Source organism: Laccaria bicolor, genomic scaffold (assembly GCF_000143565.1).
Source record: "Laccaria bicolor S238N-H82 LACBIscaffold_14 genomic scaffold, whole genome shotgun sequence".
Classification (NCBI taxonomy): domain Eukaryota; kingdom Fungi; phylum Basidiomycota; class Agaricomycetes; order Agaricales; family Hydnangiaceae; genus Laccaria; species Laccaria bicolor.
Window position 1 is genome coordinate 806,219 of NW_001889885.1, and position 17,862 is coordinate 824,080.

The 17,862-nt window shown below is 45.9% G+C and overlaps 6 protein-coding genes across 6 annotated transcripts; 5 read left to right on the forward strand and 1 right to left on the reverse strand.

Annotated features, from left to right (window-relative positions):
- Positions 1-22: 22 nt before the first annotated feature.
- On the forward strand, positions 23-1,498 carry LACBIDRAFT_235838 (uncharacterized protein; the record flags this gene model as incomplete). The annotated part of the gene is made up of 13 exons (XM_001881807.1): positions 23-208; positions 264-284; positions 338-389; positions 441-456; positions 522-582; positions 641-688; positions 738-779; positions 843-874; positions 933-981; positions 1,037-1,075; positions 1,127-1,231; positions 1,278-1,380; positions 1,431-1,498. 13 exons carry the CDS (start codon positions 23-25, stop codon positions 1,496-1,498), a joined length of 822 nt encoding a protein of 273 aa, XP_001881842.1.
- A 7,679-nt stretch (positions 1,499-9,177) lies between these two features.
- On the forward strand, positions 9,178-11,876 carry LACBIDRAFT_298666 (high affinity methionine permease; the record flags this gene model as incomplete). Its single annotated transcript, XM_001881808.1, has 17 exons — positions 9,178-9,391; positions 9,450-9,504; positions 9,552-9,825; positions 9,895-9,908; positions 9,965-10,026; positions 10,083-10,144; positions 10,200-10,248; positions 10,301-10,392; positions 10,453-10,619; positions 10,679-10,792; positions 10,853-10,877; positions 10,929-10,956; positions 11,020-11,129; positions 11,177-11,275; positions 11,327-11,604; positions 11,663-11,801; positions 11,856-11,876. 17 exons carry the CDS (start codon positions 9,178-9,180, stop codon positions 11,874-11,876), a joined length of 1,803 nt encoding a protein of 600 aa, XP_001881843.1.
- A 764-nt stretch (positions 11,877-12,640) lies between these two features.
- On the forward strand, positions 12,641-12,969 carry MISSP8.3 (small secreted protein; the record flags this gene model as incomplete). The annotated part of the gene is made up of 3 exons (XM_001881809.1): positions 12,641-12,706; positions 12,767-12,820; positions 12,877-12,969. 3 exons carry the CDS (start codon positions 12,641-12,643, stop codon positions 12,967-12,969), a joined length of 213 nt encoding a protein of 70 aa, XP_001881844.1.
- A 985-nt stretch (positions 12,970-13,954) lies between these two features.
- Positions 13,955-15,026, forward strand: LACBIDRAFT_327958 (uncharacterized protein; the record flags this gene model as incomplete). The annotated part of the gene is made up of 4 exons (XM_001881810.1): positions 13,955-14,113; positions 14,173-14,457; positions 14,512-14,791; positions 14,851-15,026. 4 exons carry the CDS (start codon positions 13,955-13,957, stop codon positions 15,024-15,026), a joined length of 900 nt encoding a protein of 299 aa, XP_001881845.1.
- A 1,034-nt stretch (positions 15,027-16,060) lies between these two features.
- Positions 16,061-16,614, forward strand: LACBIDRAFT_327959 (uncharacterized protein; the record flags this gene model as incomplete). Its single annotated transcript, XM_001881811.1, has 3 exons — positions 16,061-16,097; positions 16,246-16,545; positions 16,571-16,614. The coding sequence occupies 3 exons, from the start codon at positions 16,061-16,063 to the stop codon at positions 16,612-16,614; spliced, it is 381 nt and encodes a 126-aa protein (XP_001881846.1).
- Positions 16,615-16,963: 349 nt separating this feature from the next.
- On the reverse strand, positions 16,964-17,511 carry LACBIDRAFT_298669 (uncharacterized protein; the record flags this gene model as incomplete). The annotated part of the gene is given in 3 exon segments (XM_001881947.1): positions 16,964-17,176; positions 17,228-17,425; positions 17,439-17,511. The coding sequence occupies 2 exon segments, from the start codon at positions 17,381-17,383 to the stop codon at positions 16,964-16,966; spliced, it is 369 nt and encodes a 122-aa protein (XP_001881982.1). The 5' UTR covers positions 17,384-17,425; positions 17,439-17,511.
- Positions 17,512-17,862: the final 351 nt, after the last annotated feature.

Here is a 17,862-nt window from a genome sequence, read left to right on the forward strand (position 1 = left end):
CACAAGAGTCAAATTCATCGCCATGCGCGCAACAGCTGTAGTTCTGGCTAGCGTTATCGGAGCTGCGTTGGCCTCGCCCTCCCCAGCACAAATCGTCCTCAATCCCCTCCAATTATCGACCCCACTCTCCTCATGCCCTGCGAACGGACCCATCTCATGCCATAACTCATCAAGAATTCCAGATCTGTGCTGCTTCGAGTCTCCAGGTGTTAGTACTCGGTCTCTATTTCACTATTTTCTCTGACGTATCGCCTTGATGTTAGGGTCTTTTATTGCAAACCCAGGTGCGCTCAAAATCTCTGCACCTTGAGCGAGACCCTTACCCAACAATACGTAGTTCTGGGACACCCATCCTTCTACTGGTCCGGAGGATAGCTGGACAATCCATGGTAATAATCCGCAATTTTAGCATTGCCTGTATTGATTATGCTTCATACTAGGTCTTTGGCCCGATAAGTGCGTATTGCTCTCCGAAGAATCAAAGATACAAACTTTCATCTGACGTCTCCGACCACAAATAGCTGCGATACAACTTTCAATGAAAACTGCGATCCCTCCCGCGCTTACACCGATATCGCCTCAGTACGATATCCAATTCTCGTTACTCTGCAAACCCATGTAATGCCTTGAATCCCTCCAGCTTCTTACTGACAACGGCGCAACTGACACTTTAAATTTCATGGAAACCGTAAGGGACGCACAAAGATTCTCGAACCTTGTTAATTACTCATCCGTAGTATTGGGTCGATATGCACGGGGAGAATGAGCAATTCTGGGAGGTGAGTGTCATAGTTTACCACTCCTTTTGGTTCAACATTGCTAATGTCGTGTGTATTATGCAGCACGAGTGGTCCAAGCACGGAACCTGCATGAGGTACGCCACTTGAACTAATTTCTTCGCAATTTTTTTAGTAGCTTACCCGACGTATCAGCACGCTTAATCCCCAGTGCCTCCCCAGTGGTAGCCCAGACGGTTTTGAGGTTGAGCTCCTTCGTTCTCCCTCTAATTTCGGCATATCTCACTCAGAATAATCAGGCGGTCCTTTTCTTCCAGACGGTCGTTTCCTTGTTCCAAGTACGTCAATACACTCAGCTCATTCTATATATCAAACTTACGCGTTTGAAGTCTTTACCGACGTACACCTGGCTTGCAAACGAAGGGATAACTCCAAGCCACGACAGGACTTATACACTCTCCGAGCTTCTTTCCGCGCTCAAGAGAGCATCTGGAGTGCGTAATTTATATCGTGAATCTCAGTCGTTCTCATAAATTGCAGGGAATTGAACCAGCGCTCGACTGCAAATCCGGCGCCCTCAACGCCGTCAGCTGGTACTTCAATGTAAAAGGTTCAATTGCTGATGGAACTTTCGTACCGATCAGTATGTTTGAATCTACTCGATTTTGCAATTGTAGCTCATCGGTCGAGTAGATGCACCTAAGCATGGCGACTGTCACTCATCTTCGAGGATCAAATACCTCCCCAAAACCCGTCATTAAGAACTTTTGGATGTCAGTCGACCATGGGTCAAGATGCGGAAGAGAAAGAGTAGATGCTGTGGATTGGTGCTGTGTTGATTGTACATTGTATCTAGGGGAATACTTAGGCAGATGGTAGTTGAACCTTGAACCTCTCTTAACCCACCCTTCTGATCACCCATAACCCGTCGAACCCATAGCGTTTGGTGTAGACCAACTTGATTCACGAGGAAATGCATAGCATAAACCGTGAGTTTCATACTACAAGTCAAATGATTTTTTGCCTTTTTTTTATCACAAATTTTGGAGTTCATATATTGACCCATAATCGGTTAATCTCTCATAACGGGCCACAGCGCGGGCTGCCCACCGATGTATGGGTTAAGAGAGGTTCGGCTTTTCCCTCTATTGGGCAAAATTGCAAGTCCTTTCCTTCGGAGCAGTTTCCACTCAGCCTCGAAGCAACGTGGTAACGAAGAAAAGAAGAATTTAGTCTTTCGCACAGAAGATACAACTCCCCCCCAAAAAAAAATCGCCACGGATTGCATAAAAATCCACGTCGCAATGACTCAACCTTCATAAAGCTTGACTGTCTCGACGCTCTGAGGTGAAATCAGTTAAGTTAGTCACCTTGGCTCATTAGTAATGGGCCACCCTGCCCTGACAATCCATCAAATGGTAAGGGGCTAGCCGGACAGCCGGTTTGATTACCGGACCCCATTGTCAAAGGGGCGGCCGGACCCTGAACAATCCACCAGTAACTATGTGTGGGCCGTCAGCAACAATGTCCCATACCACTGGAGTGGCTGGGTGTACCTTGAATGTCATAACCCAGTGCGGGGCTGCCCTCTGCCGGGGTGTTGGTGACACACCGGCGGCCATCATCCAGTTGAATACTTAGAATTACAAGTCTGGCTTATATCAATCATGCATAATATTATCAACCTATGTATGCTGTTTGCTACAATTTGAGTGGAATCACTCTGCCAGACTAAGCACTGCACATTGCTTCTGAAACACTCCACTGGACTAAGCACCACACATTGCCTCCACAAAAATGACACATATTGGAATGATCTGTTGGAAGAAGCTTCACACATTTAATCTGCAAAAGTATTTGAGTACACCAGCAAGGCGATTCCTCCGCAAATATTGCTCCACTGGTTATATAATTTTTTTATGGTACACCGCCGGACCAACCACTGCACATTGACTCCGCAAACATAGAAAAAAAATTATAATGAAGTTTGACACATTTACACTGAAAACATATCTAAGTACACAATACCTCCACAAATATTGCCCCACCGGCGGTGTCATTTCTTATGATATGCTGCTGGGCCAGCCACCGCAAATCGCCTCCGCATTTATATTGAAAATTTATAATAGTGTGTTAGAATACTTTTGACATGTTTATACTAAAACCATATTCAAGTACACGATACCTCTACAAATATTGCCCCGCCGGTGGTGTCATTTTTTATGATACGCCGCCAGGCCAGCCACCGCAAATCGCCTCCGCTTTTATATTGAAAATTTATAATAGCCTGTTAGAATATTCTGACATGTTTATACCAAAAACATATTTAAGTACACCATGCCACCGCAAATATTGCTTTGCCGGCGGTGTCATTTTTTTTATGATACGCCGCCGGGCCAGCCACCGCAAATCACCTCCGCTTTTATATTGAAAATTTATAATAGCCTGTTAAAATATTTTTGACATGTTTACACTGAAAACATATTTGAGTACACAATCTCTCTGCAAATATTGCTCTGCCGGCGGTGTCATTTCTTTATGATACTCCGTTGGACTACCCACCACATAGAACACCCTGCCAAGCAAAGCACTACACATTGCCCCAAAAACACCACCAATCTAATGGTTCTTCAAACTTTAGCTGTGCACACTTTCTCTCAATATGAGCTCTGGCTCTGATAGCCAGAGATAACCAAGTATGCATTATGCAGGACCAGAAAAGGGTGTTGCGGCAACAAGGATGGTCTGGCTATTTTGCTTGTTGCCAGGCAGGGACCATCAAAGTTTCAGTTTGTGCCTGAGACATTTCCAAATTGAGGTGATGCGCTTGGTGCATGGGCCCTCCACCGCATGCAAACAGACCCTGCATCCCGACAAACAACGACGCACTCACCCAATTTCAATCCATGTAACCTGAAAACCAGCCAGGTGATAGACCTCAATGCCATGGTAATTACCATGTTAAAATCTTCAAGAGATGTTTTGTTTTTGTTGACAAACACGGAAAAGAGGGTTTTATGTTGATAATCTCTATCAAACCTTGACTGCATTGTGGCATTACAACAAAAATCATCAAGACTTTTTTTTTTCCCGAACAACTTATCGTCGGGCCTAGCTCGTTAGAATTGTCCCCTTTCAAGCTTTTCAATGGTGGTTTTTACATGAGTCAAAAGTCATTATTACATGTTGTGGGGCTGAAACAACCTGTGAAATGGTACTTTTTATGATAGAAACCATCAAGGCTTTTCTTTTCCCCAAACAACTTATCGTCGGGCCTAGCTTGTTCGAATCCTGACTTCTCCAGCTTTACAGAGGTGGCTTTTACATGAGGTAACAGCCATTATTATGTTCTGCAGAGCTGAAACAGCTTGTGAAAAGTTAAAATTTACAATGAACACCATCAAGACTTTTTCTTTTCCTAGGTAACCTACTGTTGGGTCTAGCTTGTTCAAATCCTGCTTTCTCCAGCTTTCCAGAGGTAGTTTTTATGTGGGTTGACAGTCATTTTTACATTCTGTGCAGCTGAAACAATCTGTGAAAAGGTATTTCACATAAGTGACTCTTTAAAACACACTTGTGAGCATGTACAGAGGTTTATATACTTTCTTCCAAACCCCTTTGAAGGATCCAGATGAGTCTCCCCTCTGTAGTCTATCCACTGCAGCTGCAATATACCCTCCGCAATTTACCTCCCGCAATATACCCTCCGCAGCCACAATCTACCCTCTGCAATATACCCCCTGCAATATACCCTCTGCAATGTACCTCCCACAACATACCTCCTGCAATATACCTCCCACAATATACCTCCCACAATATACCTCCCGCAATATACCTCCCGCAATATACCTCCCGCAATATACCATCCGCAGCCGCAATATATCCTCTGCAATATACCTCCTGCAATATACCTCCTGCAATATACCTCCCGCAATATACCTCCCGCAATATACCTCCCGCAATATACCTCCCACAATATACCTCCCGCAATATACCTCCCGCAATATGCCTCCTGCAATATACCCTCCACAGCCACAATATACCGCAATATACCCCCCGCAATATACCCTCTGCAGCTGCAACCTACCCTCCGCAATCTACCTCCTGCAATATACCATCCACAGCTGCAATCTACCCTCCGCAGCTGCAATCTTACCATCTGCAATCTACCCTCTGCAATCCACCCCTCAGTCCCCCCATAGAAAACATATGCAGAAGTAAACAAGAGTACCTCAGCAGTACCACCCATTTACTAGTAATCATATGTATCAACTGTCTGTTTAATTCTAGTGTTCTTTACCTTAAACATGATTTTTGTATTTCTAAAAAATATGCAAGTACTACTCTGCCAGAGCAATTTCAAAGGCAGAGCATATTGCTCCAGTGGTGGTGCAGTGGTGGTGTTTTAAAGAGGAATACATTGCCTCGGTGCCATTTTAATAAAAAAAACAATTGCCCCGGCGGTGTGGAAGAACGGAAGTTCAGCACAGGAAACAGGAATCGGTCGTCTACCTCAAAATAAGGGGGAAATGATAAGAAAGAGACAGAGTGGGAACAAGGAATAGACGAAAGGGTAACTTAGTGCAGAATCGACAGATTGACGCGTGTCGTGCCTGTGTCGAAGTAGACGGTCGTGAGAGCGTGAATGATGAACTTGAGGGTCTTGATCGTTGTCGAAGACGTCGTACTTAGTCTTTAAAATCTTTAAAATCTTAGAGGAGGGAGGAATAAAAGAGGGGAAGAAAGAAGTACTCCATTCGCAAGGTGGGAGGTTACCTTAAGTACAAAAAAAGAATTTCACGAGGCACCTACACGTTCTCGCGTGCTGCCTGTCCAAAATAACTCTAAAAAGAAACAAGGTAATCGGCCAAAAATAACTATGATGCGTCCCGTCAGATTCCTCCGCCGATCCGTCGAACCGGGAATTCCTCGGGGAACTGCTCAACGCTGAGAGAGGCCTATTTGCGCACGCTACTGCCCCCTTTTCATAGCGGGCATCTCAGCAGTTGACGCTCGACCCTACCATCCGGTTCTTGGGAAGGACTTCAGTCCTGAAAGAAGTTGTTGTACTAAAACAAACAAACGAAGTTTAAAAAAAAAGAAAATTCGTGCGTACGAAAAATAAAACCGAGCCCAAAAAACTTCAAAAAGATCTTGAGGGGGGGGGTTAACCCAGGTAGCCGATGTGTGTCGTATCCTAAAGAAAAGAAAGGAATTGCAAAAAGATTAAAACACGCAGAAATTGAAAGAAAGTGAGAAGTGTCATGAATAGGACGCTTCGCACTTCCACAGCGGTGTCATTTTTGAAAGAAAAAAAATACATTGCTCCGGCGGTGCCATTTCGAAAAGTAATACATTGCCCCGGCGGTGCCATTTTAAAAAATAATACATTGTGCCAGCGGTGCCATTTTAAAAAAAATGCATTGCTCCGGCGGTGCCATTTTAAAAAGTAATACATTGTGCCGGCGGTGCCATTTTAAAAAATAATACATTGTGCCAGCGGTGCCATTTTAAAAAGAATACATTGCTCTGGCAGTGCCATTTTAAAAAGTAATACATTGTGCTGGCAGTGCCACCTAAAAAAAATACATTTCTCTGGCAGTGCCAATTTAAAAAATAATACATTGTGCCGGCGGTGAAAAAAATACATTGGTCTTGCGGTGCCTCTTTGAAAAAACTGCACTGCTGCAACAGAGCTTTATTATATATATATATATTGCTCTAGACCTCCAACACAGCTATTCAAAAAGTGTCTCTTATGAAAAGGCAATGTGTTTTTATTGGAAGGTGTTCTGCTGGTGTGTTATATTCAGCTGTATATCTGGGGGGACATGATATGGACAATAGTTAATGAAGACTGCTTGTGTTTCAAAAGAAATTACAGTATCTCATCACCTTGCAGTAGGACTCTCATTGTGATTAATCATTCAGTATATTTTTCAGTTGTAATGGCTCACATTCATGACATTTAACTGATGACTGCAGCCCTATCACTATGTATGATCACCATCTATGTTTACATGGTACGCCGCAACTTGTGCCGCCAGAGGACAGGGTACACCGCAACTCTCCCCGCCGGGCATCAGGACATCTCCGCCGGTGAGACACTACGCTGTCGGTTAAAAGGACAGCCAGCGCATGCTACTTAGTGAGTCCCTGTAAGGATCACGGCCGCACCATCACTAAAGGCACATCATAAGATTCGGGCTGTCCGGCTGGGCCCATGTAGTATGGTGTTTTGTCACATCCGGCTACTCCATTAGGTAAGGCACAATGTGACTAACATATGTGGTGAAATTTCTCGTTCTAGGAGATTGACGCCTTTTTGCCGTGGGGGTAGATTCATACCATTCCAGAGATAGAATGAGATTGTAGGAAAAGTGGAATCTCCATGACATCGCGTGGTCGAAGACGTGAATCGAGATGCAGAGAGTGGCGATGGTAACCTCGCACTTTTGGTGGCGGTACTGGCATTGAAGGAAACCCACACTCTCAGTAACTGAAACACCGAAGAATCATAATTACGCTTCATGGGCGTCGAATTCTATCTTAGGTGTCCAATCAGGGCACCCACTCGTGGCCACCAATGACGACAAGGCTCCTAGAGAGTGCTCATGAATCATCCGAAGTGAAGAACTTGCGTGGTTAAATGAGTAGCATCGTCTTGCTGATGATCACTGTTACCCCCATCGAGTCCAACGTTCAAGTCCATCCCATGAGGCGTTATTCAAACCGTTGGAGCAAGCGAAAAAGGGGGTTGCCAGAGATACACAACACGGTCGAACAGAATGAACGTTTGAGGGCCAAGTAGTAGTAAATCCGAAATGATCTTGTTACGTTAAAGTGATACCGGGGGAGGATAGGGGCCGATACAAGGTGCAGGCACGAACAGATATCTGGTGAACAAAATCAGCATGCGGGATTCCGTAGGCTGGTTGATCCTATGATGATTGATGAGTATGTAAACCTAGATCTCAGATCCTGAGGAGATGAAGGCGAGCCGAGTCCGAGTCCGAGCTGGTCCCCCATCCAGCCATGGTGCATGACAACCAGAATGGCATCAACCAAAATCTTGGATGGGAGGATCCCTAAAACGAGAGAACGATGGAAGCCATCACCATATAGGTAGAGCTCCTCTCCCCTCCAGTTGTCTTTATCAAGGGAAACCATGCCACTCGGTAATGTAACTTGGTTCTGATATACTTTCTGCATGCAGTCTCAGGCTAGGCCGGAAAGAAACTGGACTACGAGTGGCAGCCAGACGACTAAATCTACCAGGTTGAAGCATGAGTATCGCTAAGCGAATTAAAAGGCAGGAAATGCTGACCTGCTCCCCTATCCAGTCCCCAAGTTTGGAATGAACTTATGGAGCGATGGCGTTTCAGTGCCAAGAGCTGTAAACAGTTCAGCCTAAAGAACAGTGTTACTATATATGGTCAGGATATGCGTGGTATCAAGATATGCGGATTTCACTTTTCGTGTCCTTCCCTTACTCCTGCTCTTTCAAGAAAATTCACTCATGTTGAACTAGTGTATTAAATACTGCTTGCAAATTTTTGACGGGATTCATGAACTGTACGAAGTGTGAGAAGCCAAAGGGTGAGATTTTAGATAGGTGTATGAAGCTTTGGCTGCCAGGAACACATTCTGTGTGAGGCTTACTCCCAATCTTTTTCCATAGAGACTATCTAATACCAATATTAAGCACATCCTCAAATTTTCAGGAAGGCAGGACAAGTGGAAGTCGTCAAAATCGATTTTGAAAAAGAAATACGTGACAATTGCCCTGCTTGGGAGACTGTCACATTGTGCAAAATCCCTCAGTGACATTACTGTGACATGCCTTTGCATATCTTGTTCACTTGCCTCCTCACGACGGCAACACTCCGAGGCTACAACACATCTTCCAAAAATTCTCAAAATTTTGGGCAGCATGTTAAATTGGATTGGCTAGTGTATTGTAAAATTTGAAGGCTGAACAATATGATCTTGAAGCTACATCAACGAAAAAGTCAAATATCCGCATATCCTGACCAGATATAGTATGCGTGACGCGTGACGCGTTACATTGAAAGGCAAAGTCAACTCAACAACCGCAAACACAACTTCACTCTTGCTTCGAAGTTCACTCAACAACCAACCCATGCTTTGCCCATCTTTTCAGCAGCCGACTCCTTTTTCGTATCAAGAACAGAACATAGAGTCGTTCAAGATGCTCGCCAAGTACTCGTAGTTGGCTTTGAACGTTTGAACGCTAAAGGAAAGTGAAATTCATACTTTTTGGGCATCGTTAAAAATAGCTGGCAAGGCGTGATTAGCGAGGAAGCACGTCGACGTACGACGATGGCGTACATTACGCTTGATGCGGTCTTTGTGGCATCATATCAGGCCATTATTAACTGAGCATAAGAAGAGGCTTTTTCCTAACGTCACCTTAACCATGCCCCTCCTCCGTATACTGGGCAGAAAACCGACGCAAGTTTCTAATACTACGAATGCAGCGGAGGTCGATGCTTTCAAAGACAAACAGGGTCATCCGAGTTTTGCCACTGAGAAGATCGTCATAGGGGAGGATACGCCAAGCGTTTACTCAAGGGAAGTAACGACAACAAAGGACCCGTCACTCAACCCGGGTGCTCTTTCTTTTGAAGAAGGTACGCACCTCCGATCCTGGCCCCTCGTCTACGTTTGATTGAATGAAGACCATTATAGATGCCGCTGGGGGAATGGGCCGCCACTTGGGCGTCTTCAGTTGCACCATGCTCATGTACGCTCTTCCCCTTTTACTTCATCTCTTCGCTCAATTTTCGTTAGTGTTGGCCGTATCATAGGAACTGGAATATTCTCAACCCCTTCCTCTATCCTCTCCTCTGTAGGCTCTGTAGGTGCCTCCCTGATGCTCTGGGTACTTGGATTTTTGCTCTCCTTCTGCGGCTTGTTCGTTTGGTTGGAGTATGGGACCATGTTCCCTCGCTCAGGTGGTGAGAAGGTGTATTTGGAGGCGGTTTATAAGAGACCAAAATACCTGGCGACGGTTATATTTGCAATGAACGCGATTGTATTGGGGTTTACTGCTTCAGGATGCATTGTACGCACTACTCGCTCGTTCTTGTGAACCAAATGTCTACTTATTCCCACTCCCGAATTCGTGGTCTAGATCTTCGCGAATAAGTACGTCTTCCCGGATAGTTCTATAAAGTCCACGCTCATCGTAAGTACCCTACCAGCATTCTAATTGCTGCAGGCCATGTCGCCGATAGATGGGTAGTACGTGGGATCGCGTTGGGCGGTAAGATCCATTCCGTTTACTTGATCTCACCTCCTTACTTGTCTTCCCGCCACAAGTCATTTGTTTTGTCACTCTCCTTCACGGATTAACGCCCAAAACTGGGGTATTCCTTATGAATGTGTGTCTTCGCCTGTGATGACACAGATCAACATCTTTATTCATGGTGACCTTAGGCACTCAGCGTCTTCAAGATTTTCCTCCTCCTTTTTGTCGTGATTTCAGGTACGAGATGTGCTAACCCAGCGAGCGATCGAGGAGCTTACATTCCCACTAGGTTGGGTCGTGCTCTCCGGGAAAACGCACATCAAAGATCCTCAAACTAACTTCCGCAATGCATTTTCGGGAAGCTCGCGCAGCAGTAACGATGTTCGTTTTATCTTCTATCCTCCTCATTCCCTTTGGTCACTTACAACGCGTCACGATTAGTACGCAACGGCCACCTTCAAGGTCCTCAACGCGTATGCGGGCTGGTCAAATATTAACTACGTGATGAACAACGTCAAAAACCCAGTGCGGACACTGAAGATCGCTGGTCCGCTTGGACTAGGAATCTGTGCGGTTTTGTATATGTTGGCCAACGTAGCTTATTTTGCGTGCGTGTCCCTGTTCCTGGCTGGTTCACACAACCAACTCTAGTTTTGTAACTTTCTAGCGCCGCAACGAAAGATGAGATACGCAAGTCTGGTGTCACTGTTGCTGCTCTGTTCTTCAAGAATGTCTTTGGTACCAAGGCAGAGAGAGCGCTTTCGGTCTTCGTGGCTCTAAGGTACTGTCTATCTCTTTCAGATTAACGGATTGCCACCTTTTGACCTGAGCGTCGCAAAAGCGCCTTGGGCAACGTAATCACTGTTGTGCGTACCCCAAAATCTTTGAAATGTTGACTCCGCCCAATAATTTGTAAGACCTTCGCCGCCTGTCGTATAAACCAAGGTACGCCGCAAAGTTAATCTAGAGTCTATATCCCGTCTTTATTTTTATTTTTTCAATTTATAGAACTGGCAAAAGAAGGCGTTCCCCTTCCCTTTGGAAATAAATTCTGGGCGTCAAATTGGCCAACAGGCAAATCCCCATTGCCTGGCCTCATCATTCATCTGATACCTTCCGTAAGTGACCCGTCATGTATTTTGTGTCTCTAATAGGGATGCAATAGATAATTATTATCATCGCTCCCCCGCCCGCGATTGTCTACCCATTCATCTTGGACGTAGAAGGATATCCACAGCAGATTTTTAATCTTTTCATTGTTGTTGTAAGCCATGACTTCTCCCTTCCCGTTGGCGTATCAATTTATAATGGGTAGGGTCTCTTTTGGCTCCGGTGGAAGAAGCCAGATGCAGTCCGTCCATTCAAGGGTAAGAGTTGTATATGGTGTCAAGACCCCAGCTGGCTGCCTTTATCTTATCGCGCTTTTCAGTTTGGATACCATTCGCATTACTCTTCTTGGTTGCAGCCGTTTTCTGTAAGCGTCTCTCCTCCTGACGGCTCAAGTTCGTTTACAAATGGCATATTAGTGCTCGTCGCTCCATTCCTCCGGCCCGCAAATCGTGTGGGAGATACACCCCCGTTGCCATACTACTTGTGGGTCCCAACTTTCAACTTGCAGATTAACGTAATTGCCTAATGTGACACAATTCAGATACTGCCTTGTCGGAATCGGGATCATGTTTCTTGGAGTTGTGTATTGGGCTGTGTGGCGAATTTTTTTGCCCAGGATATTTGGCTATAAATTGGTCCCGGAGAAAGACACACTTGATGACGGGACTGTTGTCACCGTGGTGGGTTCTCCTCGGATGATCGGGATGTGTGCCTCATTAATTTGATTCCGCTAGTTCTCTCGAAAGAAAATATAGGCATCTCAATCTCGGTTTAATCCCGGGAAATTGGAGTTATTTTTATCTTGAGTGGAAGTCCTCGAGAAATTGGGTACGTGAGGGAAAATAAATATGATTATCCTCCCAGAAAACCGTCGTGAGAGATGCTTGACGCCGAACTTATGGCAATGATGATGTAATGAAACGTGCCGCCTTCCTGTTGCCAAAATTGGAGTACAGTGGGACGCTGAGAGTTCAGTTCAATGCCACGCCAAGGTGCGCGATCCACGCATGCAATGATAATTGAGCGTCAACGGTATCGCATCGATATTCTGCATTTCTTCACTGTAGGATGTTAAAATGATATGCACAAGGATAAAACAGGATTATCTGGGTTCTTTCCGTAAAGCTTGGGATGGCAACAGCTGACACGGATCCAGTTTCCTTACGCAGTGATATACAGCTGGGTAGTAAAGTGGGGCTCTGATGCGTGCCAGTTCTATCTCGGACTATCTCTACTCCACACAACACATTCTTCACAACGTGAGGTTTGTAATACTGGATACTTGGTGTCAAGATCTTTGTCGACGAGTAAGATTTGTCGGAAAGATTGTGGATGCGATCGCGAGGAAGCGCGGGAGAAAATTTAGTGAGTAGTTGATTCACGTAACTGTGAGCTACCAGGCACACTGCTACCTGATGGGGATAGTCTACTACTTCTGGAGTGCCGTTCTTCGATCGCTGGTGTATATAAGGCACGCAGTTGCTCGTGCTCTGCTCAGTTCTTCCCCACAATCTGCACAATGTATTTCCACACTCTTTTCGCCTGTGCTACCCTCATGCTCATTACCACTGCTCATGCGTCCCCAGTGCGTGATTCCCAACTTGAATGGTGGTGGTTCCACTCCAACTAACCCTCGTCCCCACAGACTGTGATAAATTCACTCGATAGTCGCAAAGCTGATCTCAACGGAGACGTTGAGGTGCATATTTAGAAATTATCGCTCATATCAGGTACTGAGTTGTTTCTCCCTTCCAGGCCAGGCATGCCGCAGACTGGAGACGCGATAGTGATTGGAGACGCGATAGTGACTGGAGGCGTGATAGTGACTGGAGGCGCGATAGTGATTGAAGGCGCGAGAACGGCGAAGCCATTCAGTGAATGAGCTTGAAAGGGAGGGTACCTGAGATTCCTTTTCCGTCATCATATTTGATTCTTGTCGGTTCTGTACCTCCTCTATGCAATAATTTCCATCAACCTGATCTGAAAAATTGAGGAGTGAAAGGATCTCTAATTAGCTACAGAGAACCACTGCAAGGGCGTCGGTGATAATCTGCAGGGATCGCAACGTGATACAGTGGCCGAGTCGTCAGCATCCATCAGGCCAGAGGGGCGAAAAGGAATTGGTTCACACTCGTAGCTTTGATCACGCGCGTTGCCTTTGTATTATTGGACCTAGAAGTTCGGGGAAGTCCTATACCCTCTGCTCTTGCTCTGCTCGGCGCTCGGTGCTGCAGCGATGAATTGCGCAATCCACCACTCTTGGAAACACGTACAATGCAACAATCTCTTGCAGACCTGGCGTTCGCAGCAGGCCTCGGTTGGCCTCGGTAGCGCTTAATCATCATAGACATTAGTAAAATTCCACTCATTTGCTGCCTCATTTTGTAGTCGGCATGTAGAGATTAAGTCCTTGGAAAATGTTCCGTCCGTTCCTAGTCCCTTCACCCGCGTTTTAGCAGAATTCTTTGTTTTTTGGTTCTAAGAAATTCACAAAATTAGTAGGTCTGATGGCCGTAGCATTAATATGTGCGTCAAAAACAATTCAAATGCCTCGAAGAGTTACATTGAAATGTTATTGACGATCGGGAGGTAGCGGCTGTTGAAATGTTGATGCATTGATGACCAATAGGCTAAAAATAGAATTCCGAAATAGGACAAAAACGCTGATTAAGACCATCCTTTCGCTTATCTATCCTCGACTTACTTGAGCATCGAGTAAAGATTATTAAGTCTGTATTCTGACAAACCTTTGCATATAAAAGCGCGCCATGAAAGGCCACCATTAATACTACATTATAACATATTCTTACAATCAACAAGCGAACTCAGTATCATGAACGACGCCTCACTTGCTGCCGATCATCTCGTCAAAAAATTCCAATTCACGAATAAAAACTATAGAGATGTCTATCCAGCACTCGAATCATCCATCGTTAAATCTCAGGCTGGTAAAACCGTTATCATCACTGGGGCGAGTCAAGGAATTGGGAAGGTAGGCCAATTCTCTGCTAGTGTTTCCTCATACAGCGTTGACGCCAAACTTACATCCAGGCTATCGCACTAGCTTTCGCAAAAGCCTCTGCGGAGAACCTTATCCTCGCTAGCCGCAGCGTCGCAAAGCTCGAGGCCACCAAAGCCGAAATCCTCAAGATAAATAGCAAAAGCAACGTTCTCGTCGTTGGCGTCGACACGACTTCCGAGGCGGACGTCGAAAAGCTTGAAAAAACCGTGAAAGATACATTCGGACACGCCGACGTCCTCGTTAACAACTCCGGCCAGTGGGCAGGGCGGGGGAATATTGATGAATCGAACGCGAAATCTTGGTGGAGCGATTTAGTTCGTGCATTTCTTCCCTTGTCCCACCTATACATATTTATTTAAATAACACAGGAAGTAAACGTAAAAGGAACATACCTAACCACCCAAGCCTTCCTCCACCTTCTCCCAAAATCGAAACAAGGCACCGTCATCACTGTCGGCTCCCTTGCTTCAGATCTCGTACTACCCGGAAGCAGCAGCTACGTGATTACCAAACTCGCACTTAACAGGTTCAACGAATTCGTTACGCTGGAGAATCCGAACGTTACGGCGGTGGTTTATCATCCTGGCGCGGTGAGGACGCCGATTATGGATCACTTGCCTGACTTTCATCCATTCGCGTTAGATTCGCGTAAGTGTTGCTCTTGAATATGAAAGCGTTGCGGGTGTTGACTTTTGCTTCTCCTGCAGCGGAACTTGCAGGCGCTTTCGCAGTGTACCTGGCAACGGAACGTGCGAAGTTTTTGAATGGGAAGTATGCCTCGGTGAATTGGGATGTCGAGGAGCTGGAGGCTAGGAAAGAGGATATTATCTCGAAGGGCTTTTTCACGGAGGGTTTGAAGGGCGTGTTTAGTACGGTGGGCTGAGTCGTTACGCATATACATGTGCCAAATCAAAGAGATCCCGCGAAATAAATTGACTGTTGAGAGTTCGTGATCATGAATTTCCCCAAAGTCGCCGCCTCTTCCTGGAAGAAAACTTGTCAGATAACACTCAGCTGGAATCTGAAAGCATGCCAAGAACTAACAAGATAGAAGTTGTCATGTCTACAAATGTTTTCTTCGAAGCTGGTCGGACAAGGCGAAGGGTGCCAGCGGCGCGGCAAGTCCGCTATCATCCAGCCTGTCGTCGCCTCCCGATGCGCGTAGATCTCGAATCCTGGCCTCTCCTCGTCGTTTACCACGGCGAACTCGTCAGGCCAGCTTCGAAGAGACGATAAAAGTGCTGGTCGAAGAAAAGTTTGTCCGCTTGTCATTGACAAGGGAGAAAAAAGTTCCCGGTCATTTAACTTATCCCAAACTCCCCTCATCCCCTCTGCCATCCCCTACGCCGCCCTTTGTGGGAATCACAGCATTCCAACCCCGTCGCGTCTCTGTGGAGAGCCCTTCATTGAAGGCAGATGCAGATATAGTTCACCTGATGGGTAAATTTGAAGGCTTTCTGGATGAAGGATTGCCTTCAAATCTTCTGGTGGTCGGATTTCGGTAGCACTTGTGCAATGCAAATTCAAGTAACTCACGTGTTACTTAAATATTTCATTTTCCGCCGGTATTTGCCGAAATGCCATCGATGTTTTTACCCTCTCAGCCTCAATCTCGCACTCTCGCAGGAACAGAGCCATCCATTCGGCGTGCCAATGAGCACGTACTATCTATCCGTCGCATTGTTGAAACTGCCGCCGACTTAAATGGACATCGTGACCATTCTGTCGTCGCTGATGTGCTCGGCTCCACCGAGTGGGATTCAAGCCAAATTCGGGACCAAAAAAAGAATGCAAGAGTTATGCGAGTCATAGGCGTCGATTCTTGCATACAGCCAGCGTGCAATGAGGATCTGACAATTACGATGTCCGAAGATTGCCCTACAAAAAATCGAATTAAAGTTGACCGTGACTTTATCGATGGCTATGTCCAGGTCTGGAGCCCTGGAACTCACTGGTACGCCGCGTCCCGCACCCCAAATGACATTAATTCGCAACCCATCCTCAAGAGCTCGCCCGAATAATGACAACTGCAATGATACACCACAAAATAGGCCCAGAGACCCCTCGAACCCCATCCGATGAAACAGCCGTCGCTTGAGTAGGCGCAGAAGTGGATGCCAACGATGCCGATAGAGTTCCAGAGCCCAATGCTGAGCCCGATGTGAGAGACGAGGACACCGTACTGGCAGACATCGACGGGAATGGCGGAGGAACCTTATCAATTGTCGCAGAACACGAACTCTCCCAAAACGTCAACGTCTGCGCGCCAACAAAGTCGAACGTAGCTGCACCCTCTGTTGCGGCTATGGAAAAATCACGTTTGTCGAGCTCAAGGAAGAGAAGAGATGTGACACGGACCCGAATTCGTCCCCGTTTCGGTGGTAAGCGGCGGGAATACAATGGTAGGTGTCGACGCACTTTGCAAAGTACCTGCGATCGTGGTCGTCCGTAAGGACGATATGCAAGACTGAGAAGAAGTCATGGCGTGAAGCAAAGTATACCTTGGCGTCCTAAGGCAGTGCGGCTCAGTTGAATATACTTGCAAGTACGTATACATACATACATACATAGCCTCATAGCCATTTTGGTGTCAGTGCCAAGTTCTGCACCTTGGAATTACAGTACAGAGAATGAGAGCACTGTCGCTGATGATGTGGCTTGGTCAAGCGCTGGTCAAAGAATATTGACGACTTGTTAGTAGTTATTATAGAATGGTCACCGACGTCGACGGAGAATTCGCTGATATTACCAGAACAAGGAAACCTAAATCAAGGGTCAAAGCAAGACGTCGCAAAAATATATCTGCTTATATATCCTCGTCTAAGGTCTTACGGCGTGTCCGAATGTATCTTTTACAATTTTTTCAAGCTTTTCGACGTCCGCCTCGCAAGTCGTGTCGACGCCGACGACGAGAACGTTGCTTTTGCTGTTCATCTTGAGGATTTCGGCTTTGGTAGTCTCGAGCTTTGCGACGCTGCGGCTGGCAAGGATAAGGTTCTGCGCAGAGGCTTTCGCGAACGCTAGTGCGATAGCCTGGATGTAATGCGCGTGAGGTGAGGAAACACTGAGGGAGAATTGGCATACCTTCCCGATTCCTTGACTCCCCCCAGTGATAATGACAGTTTTACCAGCCTGAGATTCAACGACGGACGATTCAAGGGCTGGATAAACATCTCGATAGTTTTTCTTTGTGAATTGGAATTTTTCAAAGAGATGGACGTTAAGTGGGGTGTCCGACATGATGTTGAGTACGCTTATTGATTGTGCTGGCACACTTTTCTATGCAAGAATTCGACAGAATTTAGACTTGGCAATCTTTAGTCAATGCTCAATTTTTCCGAGCGCAAGAATGGCCTTAATTGGGTCTTAATCAGCTTTTTTGGTCCTTTCCTCCAGGAGGCTTCTGGGGTCAGTAGTGCCAAGTTGTGCACCTTGGACGTACCTACAATAAGAGCACTGTCACTGATTACGTGGCTTCGTCAGAGATCGGTCAAATAATATTTTGTTACACGGTCACCGGAGCCGACGGAGAATTCGCTCAGAATACTAGAACAAGGAGATAAGGGTCGAAGCAATGCTTATACATCTGCTTATATATCTTCATCTAAACTGAACACCGCACGATGATAGGACACACCAAATCTGGCGAGAATTCAGTATAAAAATTGCGCGATGAAAGGAAAAGCAAGGGGTAATACAGAAAGTGCTTATATATCTGC